Here is a 25,212-nt window from a genome sequence, read left to right as displayed (position 1 = left end):
CATGTGTGCTTGGACGACAGCTCTGTTGTCTAAACTAAACAAGCTTTAACAAGGCTGTGATGGTAAACTGTCAAACGCAACATGCTAAAGGGCGTTATGCCAGACTTTATTTTTCCAGCCTGAGTGTAAAACTAATTTTAAAAGTCATATGACTTGTTTGCACACTGATAGACACGTACATGCAAACAATCCAGTTATCTTTTTTTGATAACCTTTGTTTTGTTATGTCCCATGAACGACGGGACTACTATCTTGCGAATACCACCGAGATTGTTTCACTTGGGACAACAGAACAAGAGGCAAAGGAGACGGGTACACACACGCACAGTAAATCTGTGTCCCTTTAAAGAATTATAGTTACTACAACAATGATCTTTCAGGAAAGCTGTGAGCTTTGGTTTGTGCTCTAGCATGCATTGTTTTATGAACGTTACAATATTCATTATTGCAAACTGCATTCTAAATAGTTTAACAAATGCTCTACTAAATGACCAGGAACTTTGGACATGCCAAACCTTGACTCTTGCATGTCAACCCATTACTTAATGCAAGCCTAAAAACGTACCCACTATGCCAGTATCAGTGGTAACATAAGCATCCATTTACCCTTGGGTGCAATATTCAATTCATACTTTGAAAGGGCTTGCGGAAATGGAAAGGAGACATTAAAAAGGTACAGCAGCAGCAGCAGCAGCAGAGAAAACAAGTTACGCGAGGTGTAAGTAAATGAGGCACAGACGGTGTTACTAACTTCAATTTGCCGACAGAAGCTTGGCAGCCCAAGTGAGAGGCAGATGTTGACGAGGTGGTTTAAGGGGAATTGGACGGGTATCCTTGTTGGATGGTGAACTTCTTTCGCACCGTGTGCAGTCAACCGCGCTAATCGGAGGTGCGGGGGAAGGGCGACAAAACTAAACACAAAAGCAATTCTGAAGAGACGAGTTGTCAATCCAGATGATTTAAAAAGCGCATCGCTCCAGGGGCTTCCTAATATCTGAAGGAAGAGCGTTCCAGATGGCCGCAGAAATGCACCTGAAAGTGCGCGATGAAGTGACCGTCTTTGTTCGATGGCAAGTCAAGAAAGTTGCACTGGCCAAGATAACGAATACACTCCAACAGTCACATTGGTCCTATATATACTTGAATTACTGGTGGTCAGACTTCCTTTGATATTGAATGAGCAATGATAATGACTTTCATACATGCATTGCTGATGGCACAATGAAAAAAAGAATGTCCAGACAGGACCTTTAAAGAAGATAGTTTAATGTAAGTACAAACAGTATAAATTGTTGCTGTCCAGCTGAATGCATTACAAAACACAAATTGATAACTGTCCATTATTTATATAACTCCAAGATTATCCAAACCGAACCCACTTTTCAAATATGAAATATTGAACTTCAAGTTAAGCACCACACAGACAAAACACATGTAAAATATCTCTTTAAAGCAGTTACTGCTGGTTTCGGTGACTGAATATTTTTCGATGTTGTTTAAACAACAGTTTACAAGCACGAATCCCCCAAGGCTGTTTGATGTTCACTACTTTGCACATCCTTTCAAAGTAACATTAAAAACATTACTTAGATATTATTGAAAAAATTTACAAATACTAACCATGGGAAATGGCTAAGACTGCAGTTAGTGAAACGCTTTTTTTCTTCTTAAAATATTCGTTTTTGAGGTATTAATGACACATCAATTAATAAAGAAGGCTTGCATAGTATGCAAATACCCTAGAGACATCATAAAACTCCACACCTGTGAGATCAAGAATTAGCTACTATAGCCAAAAATCGAAAGAAACTACTGGGAATGCAAATTACACCACTTCGATTTATATACAGGGAAAAAAAGTCTACATTACTGACAATTCCTAAAGACACACATGTTGTATATTACTTACCACTTAAATAGTATTTTTTCTTTAAATGGCAGTGAATACATCCCATGACATTTAGTCAGCAACAGTGGCATGTCTTAAGAGTGGAAATTTCGTTTCCATAGACAACGCAAGGATGGTCACTGTTTTATTAGGCTTTAGTATATTGAATCGATCAACTTCTCGATATAATGATGGCCCAAAGCTGTCGATGCCATCACACCTCGAAAAGGATATTATTCAACCTTCTGCCAGATGCCATGGATGCTGCACAGCTGACGCGTGGCCTTAAAGATTTGCCCTCGCAGTAACTGTCCTTATGAACAGGCTGAAAAAGAATGTTGTACACAAAATGGTGCTTTTCGTGGGTACAGCCACAGTGTGTGTGTGGGAAGATGACGTTTATCTCGAGCAAGGGTACTCGGGCTGCTTGAGCTGCGAGTGGGAGTGGAACCCAATTGCTGAAAATGTGGCCTTCCAAAATGTTTTCTCACGTAAACCAGCACATTTTTTTTGGTTGATCATTTACGTTTGTAAGGCAGCACACACAGAGGTCTAATTTAGTGAGTATAAACTCCCATACGTTATTTGTTTATTATTTTTTGCTTGCGTGTGCATGCGGTTGCGATTTTGCACGAAGCCACAATAAAGAACGCCAATTTTAGCATCTCCACACCCTTCCCCTGGGTTTAAATGTGCCGTTGGCTCCGCACTGCCATTAGTTGTGGAGGCATGGTAAACATAATTGCTTTTTAAAATATTTGTTAGGCATAGTTCACGTATTTATATATATAAACACACCCAGGATTAACACTTAAAGAAAAATTTACACTATGATTTACTTATACCATGAACGGTAATTAACTTGTCAATTTAATTTGAAAAAAGTATTTGACATCGCACCTACGATTAGCACGGTTGGTGACATGCGGTGCGCAAAAGAAGTTCAACATACACAAATCTAGATGGTAAAATTGATTCTAAAAACTATTTGGAAAAAAGTTTTCTATTTATATTTTAGTATCAATTAATATAAGCGATGTTTATAAGTGGTTTGGACATTACATTACAGTATATGAAAGGATTTAAATGAGCATTGAAAACTGAGAAGTAATATTCAAGTTCACCTAAAATGGGACAGTTCTTCTAAGGTGAAAAAAGGCAAAAAACAAAACAATTGTCGCAAACTTATTTAAACTCCTGTGGATGTTTTTGGACACTTTTAAACATAACCACAATACTTCATCAGTTAACTCAAAAGACAAAGAACACCAACGAAGTATCACAATCGAGACGAGTCATGATATTTTCAGAAAAGTGACCGCTCATTTTCCGATGCCGACGCACAGCGGCAAAATCTGTGGCAGGTACAAAACATAAATTAAAGTGTTTTTTTTGGAATAAACGACGTGACCAAGCCTTCTTCTGACACGTGCCTTACCACTTACTCCTTCCCAATACAATCCACCATTCCATTTCCAGCCAGTCCATCGAAGAAGAAAAAATTATTGCTTGGCTCATCCCTTCCAGAAAGTGCCTATGGAGTACAAAGACAACCACACAGCCATGTATAATACAGAGTATGCCAATATATTGAAGTGTAAAACATTCCAATGGTCAGATTACCACTGACCTGCTCACCAACCACTCAGAATGCACCCCCCATCCCATCAGATAACTTGGATAGTATATGGATGGGTGACTACCATGCATACAAAACAGATTATATAAGGATGTTGTGGGGTTACTTTGCGAGCAGCAGAGGACAAGGCAGCCAAATACATTGTTCTTGATTATGCTTCCAAGCATAGTCTGTTTTATTCCGGACCAACCAGTGTGGTGTAAAGATGTCAATTTAACCTCCACTAACCCCACAGCATGACGAGACTCACATCCAGGAGCGGATTCATAAAAGGGCTGTTCAAAAGGTGTACGAAAGTTTCTAAATTGCAAAAAATTCACAGAAATGTTACCGTTGACATAATAAACGTGCAAATGTTTTTCCTAATGGTAAAACAACAATCACAACCACCACCAGGACTCTTAATTTTTGAGTTGATTCCTGGTGCAGGAATCACATGCCCCCCCCTCGCCCCCCCCTGTACAAATTCCACCCTTTTACGCAACTCGACGTGGGCATGGGTCCCCCCCTGGCCTCTGGACCACCCCGTGCAATTGCAAATTCCGGCACACTTGATAGCCAAGCCACGAGGTGTTATCACCTTTGGCTGTTTGTTGTTTTTCCACTGCTGCGTATCTTTAAAACACTACATGTTAACACGTTAGTGAAGCTTAACATTTAATGTTTGACGAGTTATTGAAATCTTAAATTGTATTGTTAAGCTCTTCGTAAGAAAAAGTTCATGAAGTAATAACACGTAATAACACTCGTCTAAACGTGAAGAAAATTACAACAATGGATGGATAGCACTAACCTAATTATATGCACACACAACTGTACCCATTTGTTTTTATAGGCAACAAATACGATATGTATTGCAATTTTAACTACTTGCAATCCAGATTATTAACCATTTGGATTATAACCAGTGAAAAAAAAACTTTTAACAACTACATTTTCAAACAGCCTGCAACCCAGGCAAGCTAATTTTTCATCATTCCCTGTTGTTTACCTTAAGGGTGTGTGCTGTAACTAACATGCTACAGATAAAATCATGCCTGTTTGAACTGTGATAGAAGGCGCCCGAGCCATAGCCACCAACCTAACCATAACCATTAACACGTCACACACACACTGCTGTAGGACAACACAATTTCCAAAAAGGACCGTTATATATTGCAGTTGGAAAGACCCTCCATTTAGTTACTTTAGTATTATCATACAGCATGTGTAATAGGAAAAAGAAGCCAAACAGTGCTAACTGAAAATAAGAAACAATATATCACTGGTCTTTTTCGAAGCCCAATTTGTTCATAAATAAAGTCATAATGTTATAAACACAAATCATTATATTTACATGCATGAATGTATTTCAAGTTTAGGTGCGATTTCTTGAACACTTTAATTACCCTCTTTTCAGATCGTTTTGACGCCATATTGTGTGTTGATACATGGTACATGCTATGTTTTTTTTCTTTAAGTAAGAAACTTTAAAAACAACAAAAAATTTAACATTTGTCACCTTCACTATCTCTTGACCGAGGACACCACCCACCACTGCACAAATTGGGCTCAGCTCCGAGAAACAGGAACTATAAAAACAAAACCGCAAACATAATTAAATAATCACACATGGGGGATACACATTTACAATTCTATACTATTTTCATTACGACACAGATACCGTTTTTTTACGTTGCCTTTGAAGATGCACGCACAATTCAGCACATTATGCTATTTTGCTATCTCCTGGACGGAGACATCTGCAGAAAAACATCCCACGTCATCTCGAGATGCTGAGCTCCTCCACAGATGTCGAGTGCCTGCACCGGGCCGAATCTACGCTTGAGCAGCCTTCAAGCGACACATTAACTCGGCCAAATCTCTGCCGAAGCACCCACATGGCGGCACTCGGTTATTATGGTGCCTCTGCAAGCGTCTTGACCCCCGCCACAACAGCATGTGAACCCAGAAGCCACATTGTTTAAGCGACCACAAGGTTTGCTGGAACAATTTAAATCTGTTTAAAAACAGCACCGTTCACAATTGGCCAAAGACGCGACACAGACCATCCGAAATATTTTTTTTATCAGCTACTTTCACACACCAACATGTGTTTTGACTTAAGGGAAAGCGATTTGCTTCGATGCATACAGTGACAGCAAGGGGGGGGGGCACAGACAATAACGAGCAACGAGCGCAATTCAAAAATAACTTTTGTGCTGTGTACGATTACTCAGAAACAGCCCAAGGGAGTCAACATTTTGCGACGCTGCTCACTCGTGTGGGAAAATATCCCCCCAAGCTTAAAAAACAGGAAGAAGCCATTTCCAGCTTTTCACTGTTGAGGAATCCATCCCCGGCGATGAGAGCAGGGGGGGGGGCAACCGCTCTCCGCCACTCCCCGCCGCTCTCGGCTCACCTCGCGAATCCGTCGGGAATCATGTCGCCACCGGCGCCGCTCTCCTCAATCACGGCGTCGCGAAGCTGCCGCAGCAGCTCCGTGTCCTCCGTCTGGGTTTGTGGCGCCGGGTCACGGCCCTGCTCCATTCGGAACCGCAGCAACACTGCGGGACGAGGCGCAGTGGAGTGAAGATGTGATAACTTTGTAGAAATGTAACAATTCATCCCTCCCTCCCCCCCACCCACCCCCGATGACTCACAATGGATGAATTGTTGAGATTCAGGGCAGCGTTTTGATACAAAAAAATGCTTTGTTTTTTCGTCCTGTACCTTAAGGCCTTGTTCATATTATTTCCTGTTTTGTGTGTGTCTCGGCACACTAGCTCAATTTTAAGGCTGGGATATTGCCTGCACATAATTCATAAGCATTGAAAAACCAACATTAACACGTGATTTTATGCATGTATCGAGCCTTAAGAACCTATTAGTACACACACAATGCATGGAAGGGTATTCTCATTAAAATCTATTCTTACACTCACAATACCCGCATCAAAGTATGTGAGAACAGAGTTTTGCAATTAATTCGCTGCTACGTATATGCTAATGATGTCAACAAAACTGTACAAGACAAAAAACAATAACACCACAAACGAGACAGTTGAGGATACAACGCAAACAAAAAATAATATTCGTATGAAGAAGATCATAATGCTCAAATTTCTGGGAGGGGGGAATGAATCGTGGTATGATTTATGATTGATTCTATCGTGAAAATACATTGCTATTTCCATCATATATAAAACATGCTGGTAAGAGTCAAATGTGCAAGTCAATGATCCTTGAAATACATCTTAATCAGAGTTGGGAGGTGGCAGGCAGAAGGCTGCAACATACTGTAGCTAGAGACAAATTTATATTAAGTGAATTATTATTTATGTATTTTTCAGGCGCAACAGACTCACACACAAAGGGATTCAGAGCGCCGTACAGTAAAAAAACATACTTTATCTAACATACCATAGGAAATAACCAAGTTTTTAGCTTCTTTACAAATGGGAGAATCTCAGTGGTCATGTGCAGTTCTTCAGGCAGAGTTCCAAATCTGAGGGGCAAGGACATAAAAAGCCCGCGCTCCGAAACTTTTTTTTGCCGAAAGCGTGGCAGACAGAGAAACAACAATTTACATCCCGGGGCATCGATCCGTGCGGGGATTCTTGAGCAAGGTTTTCCCATCGGCATTTTATAAGGACAACTTTCTACATTCTTGAGTTCCATCGGTAAAGTGTTTGCTTTGTACCAATATTACACTTAATACAGTTTTAGATACTGTTTTGTATTTCCCTATTTTCTGTCTATAACTTTGACTGTTGTTATTGCTCATAATGCAATAATTTTGCATGTTAGTTTGAGAATATAGCAAGTCATGCTTTACTTGCAGTGTTCTGCAACATCATATTTATTGGTTAATAAATTGCTTTACTCCAAAGTAACATTATTTCCTAACATAGCAAAACGGACCATAATCGCGACAAATATCGGTATAATGATCCAAAACCGTTTTGATCTTTTTACTTGAAGGGATTAAAGAGCATAATTAAAACCGTGAATGTTTGGGGAAAACTCAGCTTTCTAAGAATCAAACGCAACTTAAATTTCACTTTTAAGTGCAATTGATGTTGTCACATTTTAAAGTGTAATATGAATAAACATTACCAAAACACGTACTTTAAAAGTAAGAATATCAGCGAGGGAGCATTATCATTTTCACAAGGTCTCGCTGCCTTTACAGCCTAAACAATGTATTTAAAACATTCATATAATCATAGATGGCTCCACACTTTTGAAGCCTGTACGATTATGCTAAGATAAAGTCGTAATGACTCAACATGTGTTCGAGTGGGCAATATTCACATAACAAGCTGGGAATGGCGGCACTGGAAGACATAATAACGCAACTCTTTGGTCTTGGTAATGAAACATAATAGATACGCGCTAACAAATTGTGCACTCCCACAGAAAGCTAGAACCAAATACATCCGCATCATTCATTAGCGTGCATAGGTTTTGTGCGGCCTTGTATAACTCACGAAAAACTTCTTTAAAATGGTAACACTTTTGATAGTGACACTTGAGTGTTTACTTAAACAAATTAACCACACACAATACCTTGCCGATCTCGTCGAGGAGCATAAACCAGTCATCCTCGCAGGGGCTTTTGGCTGGCCATAAAACAAAGACGGTGACTGCATCGTGCGCTTTTAGAAGCGCTTCTGCGGCTGTCTGGAACGCTCTTCCTTCTGATATTCGGAAGCCACTGGAGCAACGCACGTTTAAATAGAAATTGAAAACTCCTTTCTGTATAACTGCTTGTTTGTTGTCCTTCCCACGTACCTCCGATTAGCACGGTTGGCTAGATAAAGAGCGAAATAAGTTCAACATACATACGTGTCGCTCTGCAAGGGAAGCTAAATGAGCTCCATCCACTTCGCGATAATCAATCACAAAATAAACACGTTGTGAAATTGTGAGAGGCCCAATATTAATAATGAAAGCTCATGTAACGTCTTCTTTAATACATTTACTTTAAGCCGGAATAATGCATTACGCTGTCCAGACCACAAAAATTCACATGGCTGTTTATATTTTTTTTAAACAACAATAATGACGTGAAAACATTTATGAGTTTAAGTAATGCAGCGATACACAGCTTTAAAATGTTCACATTAACAACTCTTAGCAGTGCTGGTGAGAAATTTTATATTAACAATTGCACATTTGTTCAGGATGGTAAAACTTTGACAACAAACTAATTATTAATGTCCAACAGGAAACAATATATTATAAATCCATCACAAAATCGAAATTTTGATTGTGGAAATGACAAGCACAAACAAATTCAAAAAGTAACACATTTTATCCTACGATTTGAAAAACTACAAGGCTTAACCTGAACCATATCTTTCATCTTGCAGTGTAATATATGACTTCATGCAAATGATGTCCCAACAGGATATAGGATGAATCATCTATGAGTCATCTAGCCGGAGATGCAAGTGTGTGTGAAAGTTGTTCACAATTTCTGTATTCAAAAGAAACACACTGCATCATGCTTACGTAATGTTTGTGCTGGTGTACATAGCCCGAATAAAACAAAACACACAAATATGCCCTTACATGGATTTATGTACATTATAAGACACTTTCTTTGACAGTTTGTTAGTCAGTCCATAAGTGACAACACTTACTTGGATAGTTTGTTGTACAAAATCAGGGTTTTTTTTAACTGTATAAAAAACGCGACTGAAAGTGTGGATCTGTCCTAATTTTAGGATTTGGAATCTTCCAAAATCTTCCAAATGTTGTTTTTCAGTTGATTGTAACGGTTTTGTAAAAAAAAAAAATCCAAGGAACGAGTGGGGGAGAATTTGAGTATTTCGAGGTTGGAGGAGATACAATGTAAACCATGAAATTTCATCGGAATTTTCTAATTTAAAGAATGGCAACTTTCTTTCAATCCACCCGCCTGTCCATCCAGCAGAATAAGTGAGGACACCATGGTCAGACGATTGCGTATGGTGGTGCAATGTGTGGGTTCTCCCACCTCTTCCAAGATGTCAGGTCAGCATGGAAGAGTAGGACAATATTCATCTACAGGGGCTCTTCAGAGCTTTCCTCTAGTGAAGGACATTCCACCAGCAGAGCCATGAAAGAGTAATTGCAGGGCTGCACCATTACGTTTTCCAGTATTTAAATATTACAGTTCATTGCAGACAAGCTAAAAAAATATTTCCCACCACCTTTACACTGAAATAACTTGAACAAAAATATAATTACTGCTGCCCTGTATTTGCAGATGTAAATATACACTGGCGTTCCAAGGCTCAAAGGAAACAACAAATAGGCCACTGATTAAATGTGGCCCACTCAATACATAGGTAGACAGCTTCAAAGGCTATTTGTGACATCGATTGACACTAAAACGCAAAGGCCAATAAGCAAGCACGTAATGTGAAAACATTAGAACCCTTATCTAAAAGCAATAGAGTAGCACAACGGAATGATGTGACCAAGGCTACGGAAACATTTATCTTATTCAAGCATCCATCATCCTGCTACACTAAAATACCAAATAACGTTGTTTTTATCACTGCAGAGTTTAGGTCATAAAAATGCACAACTATTAACTACCCTGTGACGTCTTAACCCATTCATGACTAATTGTGCAATCATTGTTTTCATTCTCATTTATTTCATTCAGAGGGTTATTGTTCATGTTCATTACACTTCCATGTGTTTACACGTAGTCAAATGTTTCACTGGATTTGAGCATGTTGCATAGAAACTATATTATGCTTCACTGGATTTGAACATGTTGCACTGAACTAAAATTATCGATTGAGGCTAGGTTCCGCTTCATAAGATTATCCGGTTAAGAGAATCAAAACATCCTGAACTGAAACGACTTGGCTTTGTGTCAGGACCCAGTCGTGCAAATAATTTCAGAGCTCTATTTTTCCCATTCAATGACAGCGGTGTATAAGTCACATACACAAACACAGAACCAGCGCTGTAACATGGACAACTGTAGAAATGTTTCATTGCAGACGCATCGATGGGTTTATATGATATACCATTCTTTATTTTAAATGCTAATTTAGTTATCTCTATATTACAATACAGTTAATAAGTAAAATACTTGTTTACATAGGAAAGCTTCACTTAAGTCTCAAGACTCTTATTCAGAAGAGGGCTGTTAACGTTATACCATATGGCCAATTCCCTATAGTTATTTGTCTGTATACTAAAAGGAGCGGTGGTACAGTGATTTACAATACTCTGCTAAGAACCTGGCACAACCCAAGTTCGATTTGAGGCCACCAGGGCTAACATTAATGGCGAGTACAAGGCATGCCGGAACTGACCTTTGACACCTCCCTCCTGCATCCTTCACCAGCATGCACTGACAAGCTGGAAGGATGGTGTGGCATTAAACAACTCCCATGACTGGCAATGTGCAGGGCTTCAATTTATTAAAAACTACGAACGCTACATTATAACACTAACAATATTGCATTTCACTGACAAAGCAATTAAAATCATGTTATGACTAGACCAAACAGATCGTCCGATCACAAAAATCCAACTTGGTTTAATCTACAAAATGTGTGAAACGACTACAAAAACTAAACATTTAGGAATTAAAATAACTCCATGTCCGCATAGCGTCCCTCTCACCCTCCCCCTCCAAAAAAAAAATCTCGCACCACAAGACACACAGCGCGCGCATGCAGATACGGGGAAATCGTGGCACACATCTAACCAGCAACTGTTCCAGTGAGGCATGCAGCCCGCTACTCCAGCGGAGGTCAGCCACAGATGCCTCGATAATGCTCGTGGCCAAGTCACACGACACAACCGGAAGAGAAGGACAGGTGTATACCGAGAGAGTGCACGCAAGAGTGCGTCACACCACGGGCAGCCAGCTCCCTTCCCAGACATCGACTGATGACAACATGCAAATTAACTGGAATTCAGGCGAAACTATTACTTTCGTTTTTTTTATGTATTTCCCACAGGCCCTTTCCACCACCACCGCTCCTTACCGAGAGGCGTAGTAAACAAAGCGATGCATTGGTTTAACTTATTCTGGATTTGAAACTAACTCGCACATTTTGTCCTCACCTCATAGCAAGCCTAATTTAAAAACAATCCCAGAGATGTTACGTGTATGCAAATCAATTTAATTTATTTTTCAGTTTTCCAGGCAGGGGGGCAGGGCTTTTACTTCAAACGCTCAAACTAATGGAGGTGGTTTATAGAATAGAAAATGCTACGTGGCAGTGGAAGAAAGCACAGGAAGGGTGGCTTTCCATGGATAAAGAATTACAAGGCAGAGAAGAGATCGCAAGGAGGAAGAAGAAGAAACGTACAATGAGAGGGAAATTGAAAGGGCCTTGGAGAGGAAGCAACACGAGGCGGCACGTGTGGTCCCTGCATGTGGCCTTTATGAGTCCGAGTTATAAACAGCTCCCGTTACTGGTCAAACTGCAGCCCAATGCCCTTTACACAGTCTCCATCGTAGCAACATCTAACACTGTGGCTTTTCCACAATGGTATAGTGCCCGATCTGAGATCTATTGTGCAAAAACAAAATGTTTTTTTTTATATTCATATCGGGTAATAAAGAACTGGTGACTTGGTTGGTACAAATGGTTCCACAACAAGGTTAACTGGACAATAACCAATAAAAAAACGTGTGGATTGCTGCTACATATGAAACAGATTATTTACCTTATTTGTTAACTACGCTCCGGCACACAAATGTCAGTCAACAGGATGTGGTGTAAGAGAAAAATTCGACGGCAAGGTAAACAAAAAATGCTCATAAATTTAGAACATGACCATTTGAGTAAAATTTACCATATTGTTTACTCACGAACAGCCACAGTGAATAATCCACAATGAACTATTTTTATTTTACAAAACAGAGGCAGGCCTATTAAAGTGAAATATGCCTGTTTGTGATTCAGAACTTGAAGCAATAATTTGAAAAATACAACAAAGACATGCATATAATTTAACGCTGAGGCAGGAATAATACAACTAAAAGGCACTTCACTAATTAAACCCAGGCTGAATTACACCTGCCAGAAATTGGTTTACACACTACGGTATGCTTAACAATTGTGCATACGGCTTACTTCTCAGAAGCTTGAATCTGAGAGATTTTAAAAGGCGTGCAATCAGTAACGACGAAGAGCATTAACCTGTCACATCAGATCAACTAAAATAGATCAACTTAATCTAATTAAATACACACCCTGCAATCTCAAGAGCAGGAAATGTGGTGCATTTCTCTTAATCGTTTACAGTTTGACAATTATCACTTAAAACTCATTTCTCATAACTACTCTACAATGTGGTCTAACAAGTCTAATTACATAAAAAACCCAAGTACTATTTTCAGAATGCAACAATTAGTATAACTTCTGCGAGCTTCCAATAAAGATGTTACAACCTTTGTAACCAAAGCTATCGCAGCACGTGACGGTGCATGTGACGGTGCATGTGACAGTGCGAGTTCAAAAGGACGCTTGATTCATGAGGCCTCTTTTGCTTTATTTTTACGTCACGCATGACATTTTTTTCCACAAATGCTTGCTTTACTTTTGGCCAATGATGAATTTTGAGGTAAGAAGCAGTGTAGTTTGGACTAAAAGTCATTGTCATGAATAGCAAAATAACAACGATCATTTTCAGCACTGTCAATCTACTGCTGGATGATGACTTCCCATGCATGTTGTTTGACTGCAAGTCAATGGGGGGGCTCAGGTCCAGATCAGAAATTGTCACAGATGCTTGCCATTACCGGGAATTGAGCTTGCGACTCTGGGTTCATAGCGCAGTGCACGAACCACTACTCCACTCAACCATCTGTAGAGCGTCCACACCTAAATACATGTAAACATCACCCTACTGCCACCTATACCTGTTACAGAAGAGGTGTAACGACTGCAATGTTATAGCTGGAAAATGCCTTTAGCATAGATCATATACACATGCACATCGCGCCCAGCCGATGACCAAATCATGTGGAACGTGCCCAATCTCATCAGAACTCGGAAGATAAACGTGGTTGAGCTTGGATGGGTGACCAGTATTCAAGCTGCGGGTTTAAATTGTACATAGCAGAGGGCAGTGCAGCCCTGTCAATTGTTGTCATGTACTGTGCTCACCCACGTCTATGCTGTCTTCACCAACACGCACTGACCAGTGGTGAATTATGGCCAAATAATTCCTGTGACTTGCATGGTATGGGAAGGTCTTCATAAAGCAATGGAATAAGGAAGTGTGCGTATATATATGAACACTTACACCATTTCAAAGGACATCATCGTATTACTTCTAGGGACTGTGTACCATAATAAGCAGTTGTTTTAGGGAAAATATAGCACTCTTCATGCTACATTTAAATGTAAAAATAGTACCACGTTTTTTTAAGTTACATTATAATTACTGTACATGAGCAAATAACAAATGAACCACACAAAAAAAACAATGTGTTGATTGTGTTAAATTAACCATTCAATAATTATACGCAAGTGTTGTAAAAATCTATTTGTTTTATGAGCTGCAATTACACTGTTAACATGCACTACATAGCAAGTCTGACATTTTAAAGATCTTTTATAAAATGTTTTTAAATTGAATATACTTTTTAAACAAAAAAAATCCCACCATTAGGAAATGACATCATTAGAAAAGTATAAAAATAATTAAACTCATTAAACGTTTGGGGACTTTTTCTCGCCGTTCTTTAAGGTCATTTGTCACGTTATTGCTTTATACACGGGGTTTTTACGGGAAAATTAGGCTCAGCCTGCATCTCCCACTCTGGCGTGACCACAAACACCGGCTCCATGTGAATCAGCAAGGGCATGTTTTTAGATTTTTAAGCTCCATGACTGCGGTGGTCAGTGTCAGCAGTTTTTTTAAAGGCTCACTTCTGAGAATTTAGTCAATCATATGCCACGGCCACCCCTGTCCATTGCAGTCACTAATACAGCACAGTTAAAGGGGACTGCTGTGATTCTCGTTCTCTGCTTAGCCTGTGACAATACACATTGTTAACGAAACAGAAAAACGTTAGAAAAACGTTAAAACGTTTTCCAACGTTTTTCTAAGACAATGTTTCTTCTGCTAGCAAGCTATTTAACACTGAATTAATGTTTACAATAAGAAAATTAGCACGAACGTTCATGTAAAAACTAATAATACATTTCAATCAGCAGCTGCATTTGAGGTTGGCATCGGAGGTATGCTTATAATTTTAATTTCTCACGCAAAATTCTCGCTATGCGAGATGAGATGCATAATCAAATGAGGCCGACCCCAGGCAATGATCAGATGCACCGCTAATTTGGCCAGCTCGTTATCACAGAAAAGCAGTGGCAAGTGGAAATTCCCCAGTGCGGACGAGCGACACCCTAACACTCGCTCAGCGGCTCTCTTGCACAGCCCTCATGCGAGATAAGGAGAGAAGGCAACGGACGGAGTAAACAACACCGCCAACACGGCGGAAGGGAAGGAAGGTGAAATGCCACTAACTTGTCGTCTCGCAGACAGCCTGTACCGAATGCCCTGTTGTTGTTCCGACTAGTTTTAGCGCACACCTTGTTCCATTTGTAACTTTCCAAAATTATCAAACGCATGCAGGCAAACATTTTCAGTTGAAGGGCTTATTTCTACAAGTGAATTAGAAAAGTGAAAAAGGTCTGCCACGTCTCTTCTCTCGTGATATATTTTGTTCAAGGAAATTCATTTTTACTATTTGGTTCTTTCGGTTAAGTCACGTCTAAAGACGTGACTTAACCGAAAGAACCAAATAATAATTCCTGCAGTCACGAAAGTTCTAAAATTAAGATTCATTTTTACATTACAAAGCAGTTATAGGAAGTCCAGTAATAAAATAACAGCTAAATATTGTTTGTTTTAAATGTATGTTTTCTGTAGTCCATAATTACTATATCAGCCTAAAATATAATTGCTATGTAACCTTGATATAAACGAAAGAAAAAGATTTAAAGATATTGAAATAAACTATGAAAACGTTGAATTATAGTACTGTACAAATAAATGTTCAAACGATCATTTGAAATACGCCCAAAATTTAAGTTGCAAACACCTCGCATTTATTATGAAAAGTGACAACCAAGTGAATACAAGCGGCGCAAATGTATAAAATAAACGCGGAAAACGTTATTTCGTTGTCATATAAAAACTCCGAATCATGGTACGATTACTCAGTATTAACATTTGTACTTTCCTTGAAAAGTTGACGAAATAATTATACCACGTTTCCCCTAGACGTTAAATACGTTCCCACTGTTACAAACGCGCATGGGTGTATTTAAACAGACGGCATCATGTTAACTCATGGGGGTTTTATTTTTTACGGCCGAATTCCCAGAAAGGTTTGCATAAGCTCGGCCGCAGGCATGCGACACCGTATCGTAGTCCTCCCCGTCCCGGGTGACATCATGCCCATGAGGTCACCCGTGTTGCCGTACGAGGGCTCACCGTCTGAGTGAAAATGTCACCCGTTACTCAGCGGCAGTCCCCTCTAAAGATCACCACCCCTGATCATGTGCTCTACGCTGCACCGTCTAAAGCATGCTTATGTGAAAATCCGTATACGGTTTTCTCCATATGTAAGCTTTTAGAAATTTCGTTCAAAATACTTTAACTGCAACGTATAATACGTATCTAAAATGTATATATATACATATACGTATGTTTGTCAACTCGAAATATGTTCAACTACAGTGTATAATATAAAGGAATAATTACGTTACTGAATAATTGCTTTTGTATTTAATACTTAAAGAAATAACATTAGCAGGTCAAATAATGTGCAAGTTCAGAACTTGAAAAGAATTGCCCCATAAAATATATCAGCCTATCACACATCCCAATTATTAGTAAATACATAATTTTCTGAAACTATTTAAAAATGAAACATCAAAAATAAAAGGAGCATAACAAAGAAAAAAACCCCATCAAAAATCAACATCATATATTTCATACATTTGAACTCTTTTTTTTATAGTTTAGAACATTATTCTGCCTAACCACACTAATTTTGGGCCCTGCGTGGGACTGAGCCGTGGAAAGTTTGACTAACTGATGACTAATTGCCTACCGCACTATTGGTAACAAAAAAAAGAAGTCACCCCTCTCTTTTTGTACACTATCGCTGCTGCAAAGCCTACCCCACCATTTCCCCATTTCATTAGATCAGATTCCCAGTGCAATAAGTACCGATGTGCAAGACTTTCGCAACACATACAAACAGCATCCAAAATGTTGGCTTTCTCACACCGTTGCATGCTCTTTTGCAGGCCATCTTGGGGAAAATAATTGTTGGCAAAAACTATGGCACAACATTTGAGAAATTGATAAGTGTAAGGAGATTTTTTTTTTTTTAAAACACGTTCTTTGCAAAGCAAAAGAAAAACTTAGCACATGGATACGTTATTCTATTCATTTTGAAGAATGCAACAGATTAATTTGTAACAGTCCACTGTGTACTGTGATATTATATTGTATTTAATAACAATAATTTTATTACGAATTCAAACAAGTGCTATTTATGGTTTATTTTCTTAACTTAGCATCACTCACAATAGAATATCCCAGATAGCCAAAAGCCAAACACCTTGGACAAGCATACTACACACAGCCATAGAAAATGTCACCACATCTGGTACTATAAAAGAATGCCTGTTCTTGCATATGACAAAGGTAATATGATCCAAGCTTGTAAAGGTTCAACATTCTGTCCAGAATCACCCAGCTACAAAGTTTTTTAAGAAAACATAAATGTTTTTTTAAACTCCCAATTTGAAGTTTTTGCACTGCCTTGACCTAAATAACAATCGACCGCCGAGCCCCTGAACGCCTCTTTGTTGAAACCAAAAATAACAGGATAACAGCTCATGGGGGTATAACCCTGGCATGCGGCTGGGATGATGGCATTTAGAAAGGGGGGGGGGGGGAGCACACATTTTCACACAAATAGCAGACGCCCACCGACCTTGCGGTCGGCTGTGCGATCACAAAGCGGATACAGCAGCCTACCTTCTCCATCCTACAAGGTGCTCTCAGACCGCCACACACTGCGATCTTCAGTCCACAGCATAGGCGGCAAATGTCAAAAACTCCAGCCGTTTTTATCAAGGAAGCAATGAGCCCAATGAGTCACTCCCGCCTCAAAGTTGCTAAGTGCCCTTTATCGCCAAGGCTACTATTTCACTACATATTTGGGGCGACGATAAACCTACGCATAATGACATGACATGCCAGTAAACCACACAAGCCATGTCAGAGTACAAGCTGCTGGATGTTCGGGACAAGCTGGGGCATATTGGATACATTTCTCACGAATTAACTGCGATAGTTTTTGTTTCCTGGTAAAGTTATTGAATAAAGAAGTTGTCAATGCTCTACAGATACTAAAAAAACACGCACGTTAATTGTTCACTTAAAAAAAAAGATGCTATGAGGTACATACCTTTTGTAAGAAAGTAGCCAGCAGGTGTTTTTTTAATGATTTTCTTAGCTTGGTCCGTTGTCCAGTCTGCATCAAGTGCTTCCGCCAAGGTGCAAAACTCTACAGTCTAAAATTAAGAATATAATACATGATATGAAAATGACCTCAAAAGCAACTTTTTTTCTCTAAAAGAACATGCATCGAAAAAATAATGCTTATATTTTTAGGATTTGGCAAAAATAAGTGTTAACATTAAACCATAATACCACCTTTGCAAATAACATTATATACCAAACAAAATACATTATTTAAAACCAATTTTCCAGAATATAACGCAATAGATTGCAATTAATAATTACAACATATAACATTCTACATAAATATATTTAATTTAGGCAATGTATTTGAATGTTGTCCACAGATTAATACAAATTAATTGATTAGACTTTCCAAAACATTTTTACAGAAATTCCTAACACAAAAATTACACATCAAAGATTAAAGATTGCATACAAATAACTGTGCATGGTTATAAATTACACATTATTTTATAATACTTGTAACATATCTTAAATATTAATTAAAAAAAAACTACAATTCCAGATTTAAAAAAAATATACAAAAGCATTATCAATAATACACTTTATATACATTGAATGTTTAAAAAAATTGAAACAACATTTTAGGATTTGCCGAAAATAAGCGTTATCATTAATCTATACCACTTTTGAAAATAACATTATATACAAAGCACAATACATAATTTTAAACCAATTTTGCAGAATATAATGTAACAAATGACAATTACTGCTGAATAAAAACAAGAAAATAATAATCTCATGCTGTTAAATATTAGCTGTAAACACAAATCGTTCTATATAAAGCAGTATTATTACCGTGCACAAGATATTTTCCGTTAACTGCAGGCAAAGTCTCATTGTAAAGAAGCCATTCTTTCGCGTTAAACGGCAAGGGCTGCAGCTATTACTGAACTAAGGCAGTGCGACAAATGCACTCCTTGGGCTTTTACAAAAAATTGCTGATTAATGCTGATGCATAGTTACGTGATTTATAAAGCCACAATATTCAGGAACTCACACTTTTGTTAAGAACCAAACCGACCTCCCACTACTCATTCATGCTACATAAAACTCAAGTAATCTTTTATTACATCATTTAGCCAAGTATTACATTTGATGACATTGCCTTCTGAATATAATATACCAATTTAGGTCTCCACTATTATTATTAGACAATCATACCATAATATTAAACATAATTCTTATTTAAAACGTGTCCGCATGTAATGCATAGATTCCTCTCTGGACAGCAGGCACGGGGGAATCTATGACCTGGAGACACATGAGACTGGCCACTTCAACAAGGCCCACAGGCAATGTTGATCCATCATTGCAAGCACCTTACCCACACTAATCAAAGGGGAACACATTTTCCCTGCCAACACTGCTTCTAAGTTCAGCAAGCTCACTCACTTCTTTCACTGCATGGGTCTATTTGATACTTGGTCAACACCCACATTCTCTTTCGTGTTATTAATCATCACATCGCGCCAAGGTGCGTGTGCTAATGTGTAGCCCACAAAGTATTTTAAAGTCCAATTTAGTCATTAGTAAGGAAAAGGTTTCCCCCACTCCCTGATGTAGAGTATAAACCTATATTTACACAACCATTGATATTGAGTTAATATTTACAGTGACTAACAGATGGACACCATACCAATGCTCATTATAACACAAATACGTTACATTTTATTCTGACGATAATGTATACTGTATACAATCCAGTCCATTGCATTGCAAAAGTTTGCCAATAATCCTAAAACCGATGTATACATTAATGGGTTTTATCATATAATTCAGTAGTGCACATCATTTATGTTATTTAAACATATTCCAAACTATTACACTAAATTCCGTAAACTTTAAATCCTAATACGGTTAAGAATTAACAATATCTAGCAAGCAAATTGTAAGCATCCCAAAAGTAAATTTGAAGCATTGCTTTTTCAAATGGAATATTTTTTGTAAACTTTTTTGTTAGGACAACTGCAAACAGTGAACGGTAACTTACTGAAACACTAGTAATCCTGTTTTGTGCAGTTTAAATAACTGTATTTCAATATGCGCGCATCGTATATGATGCATTCGCCAGCACTGTGAAAGCACTTACATGGCTAAGATGACAACCCCTATAATTTAATATAAGGGAATTGTGTGCTTGCCAAGAAATGTGTGCCAACACGATGTGCCTAAATAAGGCAAATTAAGAAAATGTGGGGTTTTTTTTTTTAGCCCAAGGACATGGAGGGCTTACAATGCACAAGGGCGGTACACGATTGCAATGTAGGCGATACAGGATTTGACCGACTCAGCGACTGAGGTAATTCCTCCCGTTCACCTTCTTGACCATGGTCGATTCCGACGAGATTACTTTGCGCTTCTTTGCCGCAGGGCCGTCCTCCGCACTCTCCACCTCCACCTTCTTGGGTTTTTCCCTTCAAAAGCACAACGACAGCAAATAGCCGCACACGCTTTAGCCCGCAGAGCATGAGGCAAGCAACATGCCCGCCCACTCTTAACGGCAACATTTGGGACATTTTCATTAAGAAATAACTTGAGCATAAAAAAACTGAAAATTCTGCAAGTGCTTAAAATTGTGTTTCTCTAACAGGATGTAAAAGTTATTTTAATATTACAGTGCAGAACATCCAGATGTCATTCAGAATGTACATGCCCGTGTTTAAAGGCAATGCTGAATGATGGCCTCCCACATCGTACAGGTCCTTAAAGTTAACGGACCATTCGTCACCAAGCTGATGCGTGCGGATACATGAAGGGAGAGAGCATCCCTCTGCTGCCCAAAAAGTAGCACACCCCCAAAGTAGTCTACAACACCCTGGGTGTGCATGGTGATCGCACATCCAAGCACTATCTAGGCTCAACCATAGTTAGCTTCCAAGATGTGGCTCCATCGAGCTTATCTCAGCTCATTTGGTCATTATTATTGACTGTACTAAATGTGATTCTAGTACCTTTAATCTTGGTTCTTTCGGAAAAGTCACGAAAGAAACAAGAATATGAATCCCTGCAGTCACGAAAGCTTTAAATCGAAATCTAGTACCCTTGTTTAAAATGCAGACGAGTGTATAAACTATACCCACATGTTATAGAAACACAACTAACTACATCATAACCAATAAATATCCATTGCAAAATATTCCGTTCTTTAAATTATAGTATTTCTGAATGAACTTGTCATCTATTTTCTGAGAATATGTTCAAAAATATAGATTTTTTTAACCAATGCAAATATTATGAATCATAGAAGCATTTACACAATCAACAGGTTCACAGCGACTTACTCCACATAGTCATGAATCCCCAAATCGGCAAACATGTAGCCGTGATAACCAAACACATCTCCTGCAAAGAACTTGATCTTACGCTCGTGACAGATGCTATTAATCTTAATCATGACATCCTGAGGGCACCCGGTCAGGCATATCTGCACGGACAGAAACAAAAAAACAAGACAAATGTTAAATTACAGTACATCTAGCTTATGTCATGCAAAATGTAATTTCTATATTCTTTGGGTTTTTTGGTAAAGCAGCGTAGATAGAAAAAATAATCTAAATAATAACAATATCACGACGTTTCGATCGCAACACAAGCAATCGTCTTGTGTTACGTCTAATTTCATTTTATTATACTTGGAACATTTAGAAATTAGTTGTATAATTAAAAAAATTATGTTAAAAACATATTATACGCACGTTACTCTAACATTATCCTCAAGTCAGCTTATACAACAGCTTTCGGTCTAAGACTGGAAGGTTTTAATCAACAGTGTATACATGCTGCTGCCCTCCTGTGGTTACCATTAACATGGATAGCAACTGCACGGCATGTTCTATACTAAACACACTTCTTATTCCTCATATTCTTACCTGAAATGATATTTGGTAACTGAAATGGGCATCGGTGGCATTTACAGTGCTAATTATCTGAATATTTCTCAATGTATTGATGCAATGCAGATATAACAAGAGGATTACGGCTGTAAAAAATTTAGATAGCATGGCTAGCAATAATACTAAAGCACCTCCCCAGTAATATTCCCCATAAATAAAACAAATTACCAGTTTGGTTGTTTAAACATTGCTTGTTAAGTTTATTAATGTGATTTAACGTTACCTTTTTGGGGAGCAAATCAGACCGTTGTCTTATATTTGTACATCACTTTATTAATTCACCACTGAATTATGGCTTTCCACCATGCGAGTTGTGAGGATTATGGTGAGAAGAGGAGCATAAATATGATAGCGCTGCCCACCACATAGCATAACAGCAGCCTACACTAAGCTGGTGTGCATGGTGGTCAACGATCGATGCACGATCCAGACTCAACCGTGCTGAGCTTCCGAGATCTCGTGAGATCGGACACATTCCTGGTGACTTGGTCATTTAACATTTAACCCAGTTGCGCTTGTGATGACCAAAACAATACGAAACATCAACAAGCTCTGTTCGGTGACTTTTTTCTTTGAGTTAACAGGTAGGAACGTAGAAATCACCGAGTCAAACTGGGTGAAGAACTCTTCGGGCTTGCTAGCGATGTCACTCTTGTCCGTCCGCACATCAACCATTGGGTTGAGGTTCTGGGCCCGCTCCAACGAGGCTTCAGCCAAGTTCTCTCCAAGCCGGCTCTGTGGAACCAGAAACTGAGCGCGGGTGCTCTCTTCTGTTGCCTACACAGACAGTGGACACATAATTAAATTTTCAACATGCAAACAAGGAAACCTACTCCTAGGCAGTTCCACGATTTGGGATATAGTTTACTGATACTTTAAAGATTTAGGCAATTCTTATCATAACCATGAAGTAGCAATTTACTTGGGCATAGTATGTCAACCAATTAGTAGAGATCGATATTGTCTGTAACTTTCTTGGGAAGAGAGAAATGTTCCTAAAATACCGCACAGGATTGTGTACGTTTAAATTCCATGCTGAAATGGTGATGTTGCATTGAGTCTTGTGTATGTGTCATAACATTGACCTGTTAAATAATAAAGCCACTTTCATACCAATTTGCATGAATTTGAGAGAGGTTGCCGAATTTGTGGACTTGTCCATTTGTAAAGTGACAAACGATTCTAAAAACATTCAACCTCCAGTAATGCACTGGCAATGAATGCTTAGAAAAGGGCACAAAAACCTGTTTACATACAAAATAAGTCGCGTGTAATTTAATGCCGGTTCCACATATATGACCAACACAGCCAGAGTATTACACAAAGTGTGACTCCACAACATAACATTTAACAACACGTAAACGTGTGCATGTATTTTACAAAAGCTCCGAGGCCTTATCCAGACCACCGAGAAGAACTGAGTGTGTGCACATATAGCAGTTATAATGAAAAATATTTGTAAGTAGTGCTTGGAATAAAGCTTTATTTTGGTACCATACCTTGTTGTGATCTAAAAACGTCACGGACTTCACTCCAGCCAGAATGAGGTTCTTCGCAACCTCAGCTCCAAGCCCTTTCATCCCCACGATCAGCAGCTTGGAAGCCCTCAGCCTGCAGAAGACGATTTACTACTCTTGTATATATGCCTTCATGCATGACATTTTTGTGTATTTTCCTCTGCATGAAAGTTATTTGTAAACGGCTTAATGTACCATTAAGTGTTTTGCCAATGTAGTGACCAGTAAATAGTAAAACGTAACGCATGCATCACATGTGGCTGGCTGTAACTACTTTTGTGTGGTTGTGAACTAAGGCTGAATCACGTGGCAGACCAAAAAGGTCATTGTTGATGTAAAATTGAGTCACATAACTGGCACACAAACCGAAATAGGGACACCAAATAAATCTGACTAGAGCAGACTTCAAGGGCCTTAACACGAGTTATGTCAATTAAAAGTTTAAGCTGTATGTGTATATATAGATGCTGAAAGTTTATCTGAAATAATGCAAGTGTCTACCTGTTTAAACATGTGTTGTTTATACACCAGACTAATATAAACAAACATCAGCTAACGCCATCAACTAACTGGATATCCACCCATTCATTCATTCATTCCTCTGCGCACAGCAGTAGCAATGTTTGCAAAAGGCCCTTTAGATCAGGTCCAAGCAAAGATAGTCACAAACATCTCAAGGCCACCTAAAAAACCATGAGATGTTGGCACAATAAGTTGAATTTGGTCCTAAACCGTGGGATTTTGGCCGCAATCTGCAGAATTCTTTCAATGTGGTATTTTTGGTCAAAAGCTCTGGGCAAGCGAGACCAGAACCGTGATGTTTTGACGATCAGAATGTGGGACTTTGATAAAAGGGCATTGTATTTCGGCTCCAAGAATTGTGCTACATGCCCCCCCCCCACCCAAAAACGTGGCATTTTGCCAACAAGCCTCAGAAGTTGGTCACGAAACGTGGAATTTTCACCGTATGAATGAGAGCGCTGCCTCGAAGCGTGGAAAATCTAGCCACCACCAACACGCGTTGCTTGCGTTTCAGCCGCTCGCAAAGAAAAAAAGACGTGGGACTTTTGTGGCCAAACCCAGTGGAAGTCCTCGTCCTCGTCCCCCACCCCAGGCCCCTTGTGAGGTCCACCGCTCACCTCTTCTGGGCCTCGAGACCCCAAAGGCGAATCTGGCGGTCGTACTGAGCCGCCTCCTCCTCGCTGATGGCCGTCTCGTTCTCCACCATGGTCGCCGCGAGGTTGAGGGTTATCTCAACAAAAGACAAGAAGAGAATGAATGGTGGTGGTGGCCCGACGCGGCTTTATCACCGCTGCTTGTGCCACACAACAAGAAGATTTTTTTCCTCCTTTCCCGCCGGCGAACACGCGATCTCGCCACAAATTCCGTACAGCGCATAAGGCGGCGGCCGAGGGGGGGAGGGAGGGGGGGGGGTTGCCCGTGCCGCGGTGATCGCCGCGCGCGATTGGTCCGCCGGAGAGCACGTGGTGGACCGTTCCGATTTGGTGGTCCGTTTTGTCTCTTTTTGTGTTGCAGGCGTGGCGCGTCACGTCCGGCGTCGTCGTGACGTCGCCGGTTGGGGAGGGCGCGAGTTGTAATTGGGGCGGACATGTTGGGTAGGGAGTGATGTGTAGGTGGGGGGGGTGTAGGTGGGGGAGGTGTAGGTGGGGGTGTAGGTGGGAGGGTGTAGGTGGGGGGGTGTAGGTGGGGGGGGTGTTGGTGGGGGGGTGTTGGTGA

At 39.5% G+C, this 25,212-nt stretch overlaps 1 protein-coding gene across 2 annotated transcripts; it reads right to left on the bottom strand.

Moving 5' to 3' along the window:
• Positions 1-1,258: 1,258 nt before the first annotated feature.
• On the bottom strand, positions 1,259-24,848 carry SAE1 (SUMO1 activating enzyme subunit 1). 2 transcript variants are annotated; one of them, XM_078864334.1, is made up of 9 exons: positions 24,615-24,848; positions 23,458-23,569; positions 22,562-22,735; positions 21,347-21,489; positions 20,383-20,479; positions 17,986-18,091; positions 5,929-6,073; positions 5,029-5,098; positions 1,259-3,422 (listed from the first exon to the last, which is right to left on the bottom strand). In XM_078864334.1, exons 1-9 carry the CDS (start codon positions 24,701-24,703, stop codon positions 3,330-3,332), a joined length of 1,029 nt encoding a protein of 342 aa, XP_078720460.1. In that variant the 5' UTR covers positions 24,704-24,848; the 3' UTR covers positions 1,259-3,329. The 2 variants fall into 2 exon arrangements, with proteins under 2 accessions (XP_078720460.1, XP_078720461.1); XM_078864335.1 differs by lacking the exons at positions 1,259-3,422; positions 5,029-5,098; positions 5,929-6,073 and adding an exon at positions 15,850-15,995.
• Positions 24,849-25,212: the final 364 nt, after the last annotated feature.

This window comes from Lampetra fluviatilis, chromosome 18, assembly GCF_964198595.1.
Source record: "Lampetra fluviatilis chromosome 18, kcLamFluv1.1, whole genome shotgun sequence".
Lineage (NCBI taxonomy): Eukaryota > Metazoa > Chordata > Hyperoartia > Petromyzontiformes > Petromyzontidae > Lampetra > Lampetra fluviatilis.
The sequence above is the reverse complement of the archived record's forward strand: the minus strand, read 5'-3'. Positions and strand labels throughout refer to the sequence as shown.

Coding starts and splice junctions, on each gene's coding strand:
- SAE1 (XM_078864334.1), bottom strand. CDS start 24,703: ATGGTGGAGAACGAGACGGCCATCAGCGAGGAGGAGGCGGCTCAGTAC. Junction 23,570..24,614: donor GGTCTCGAGGCCCAGAAGAG/GTGAGCGGTGGA, acceptor CGTCTTCTGCAG/GCTGAGGGCTTCCAAGCTGC. Junction 22,736..23,457: donor CGTTTTTAGATCACAACAAG/GTATGGTACCAA, acceptor CTGTCTGTGTAG/GCAACAGAAGAGAGCACCCG.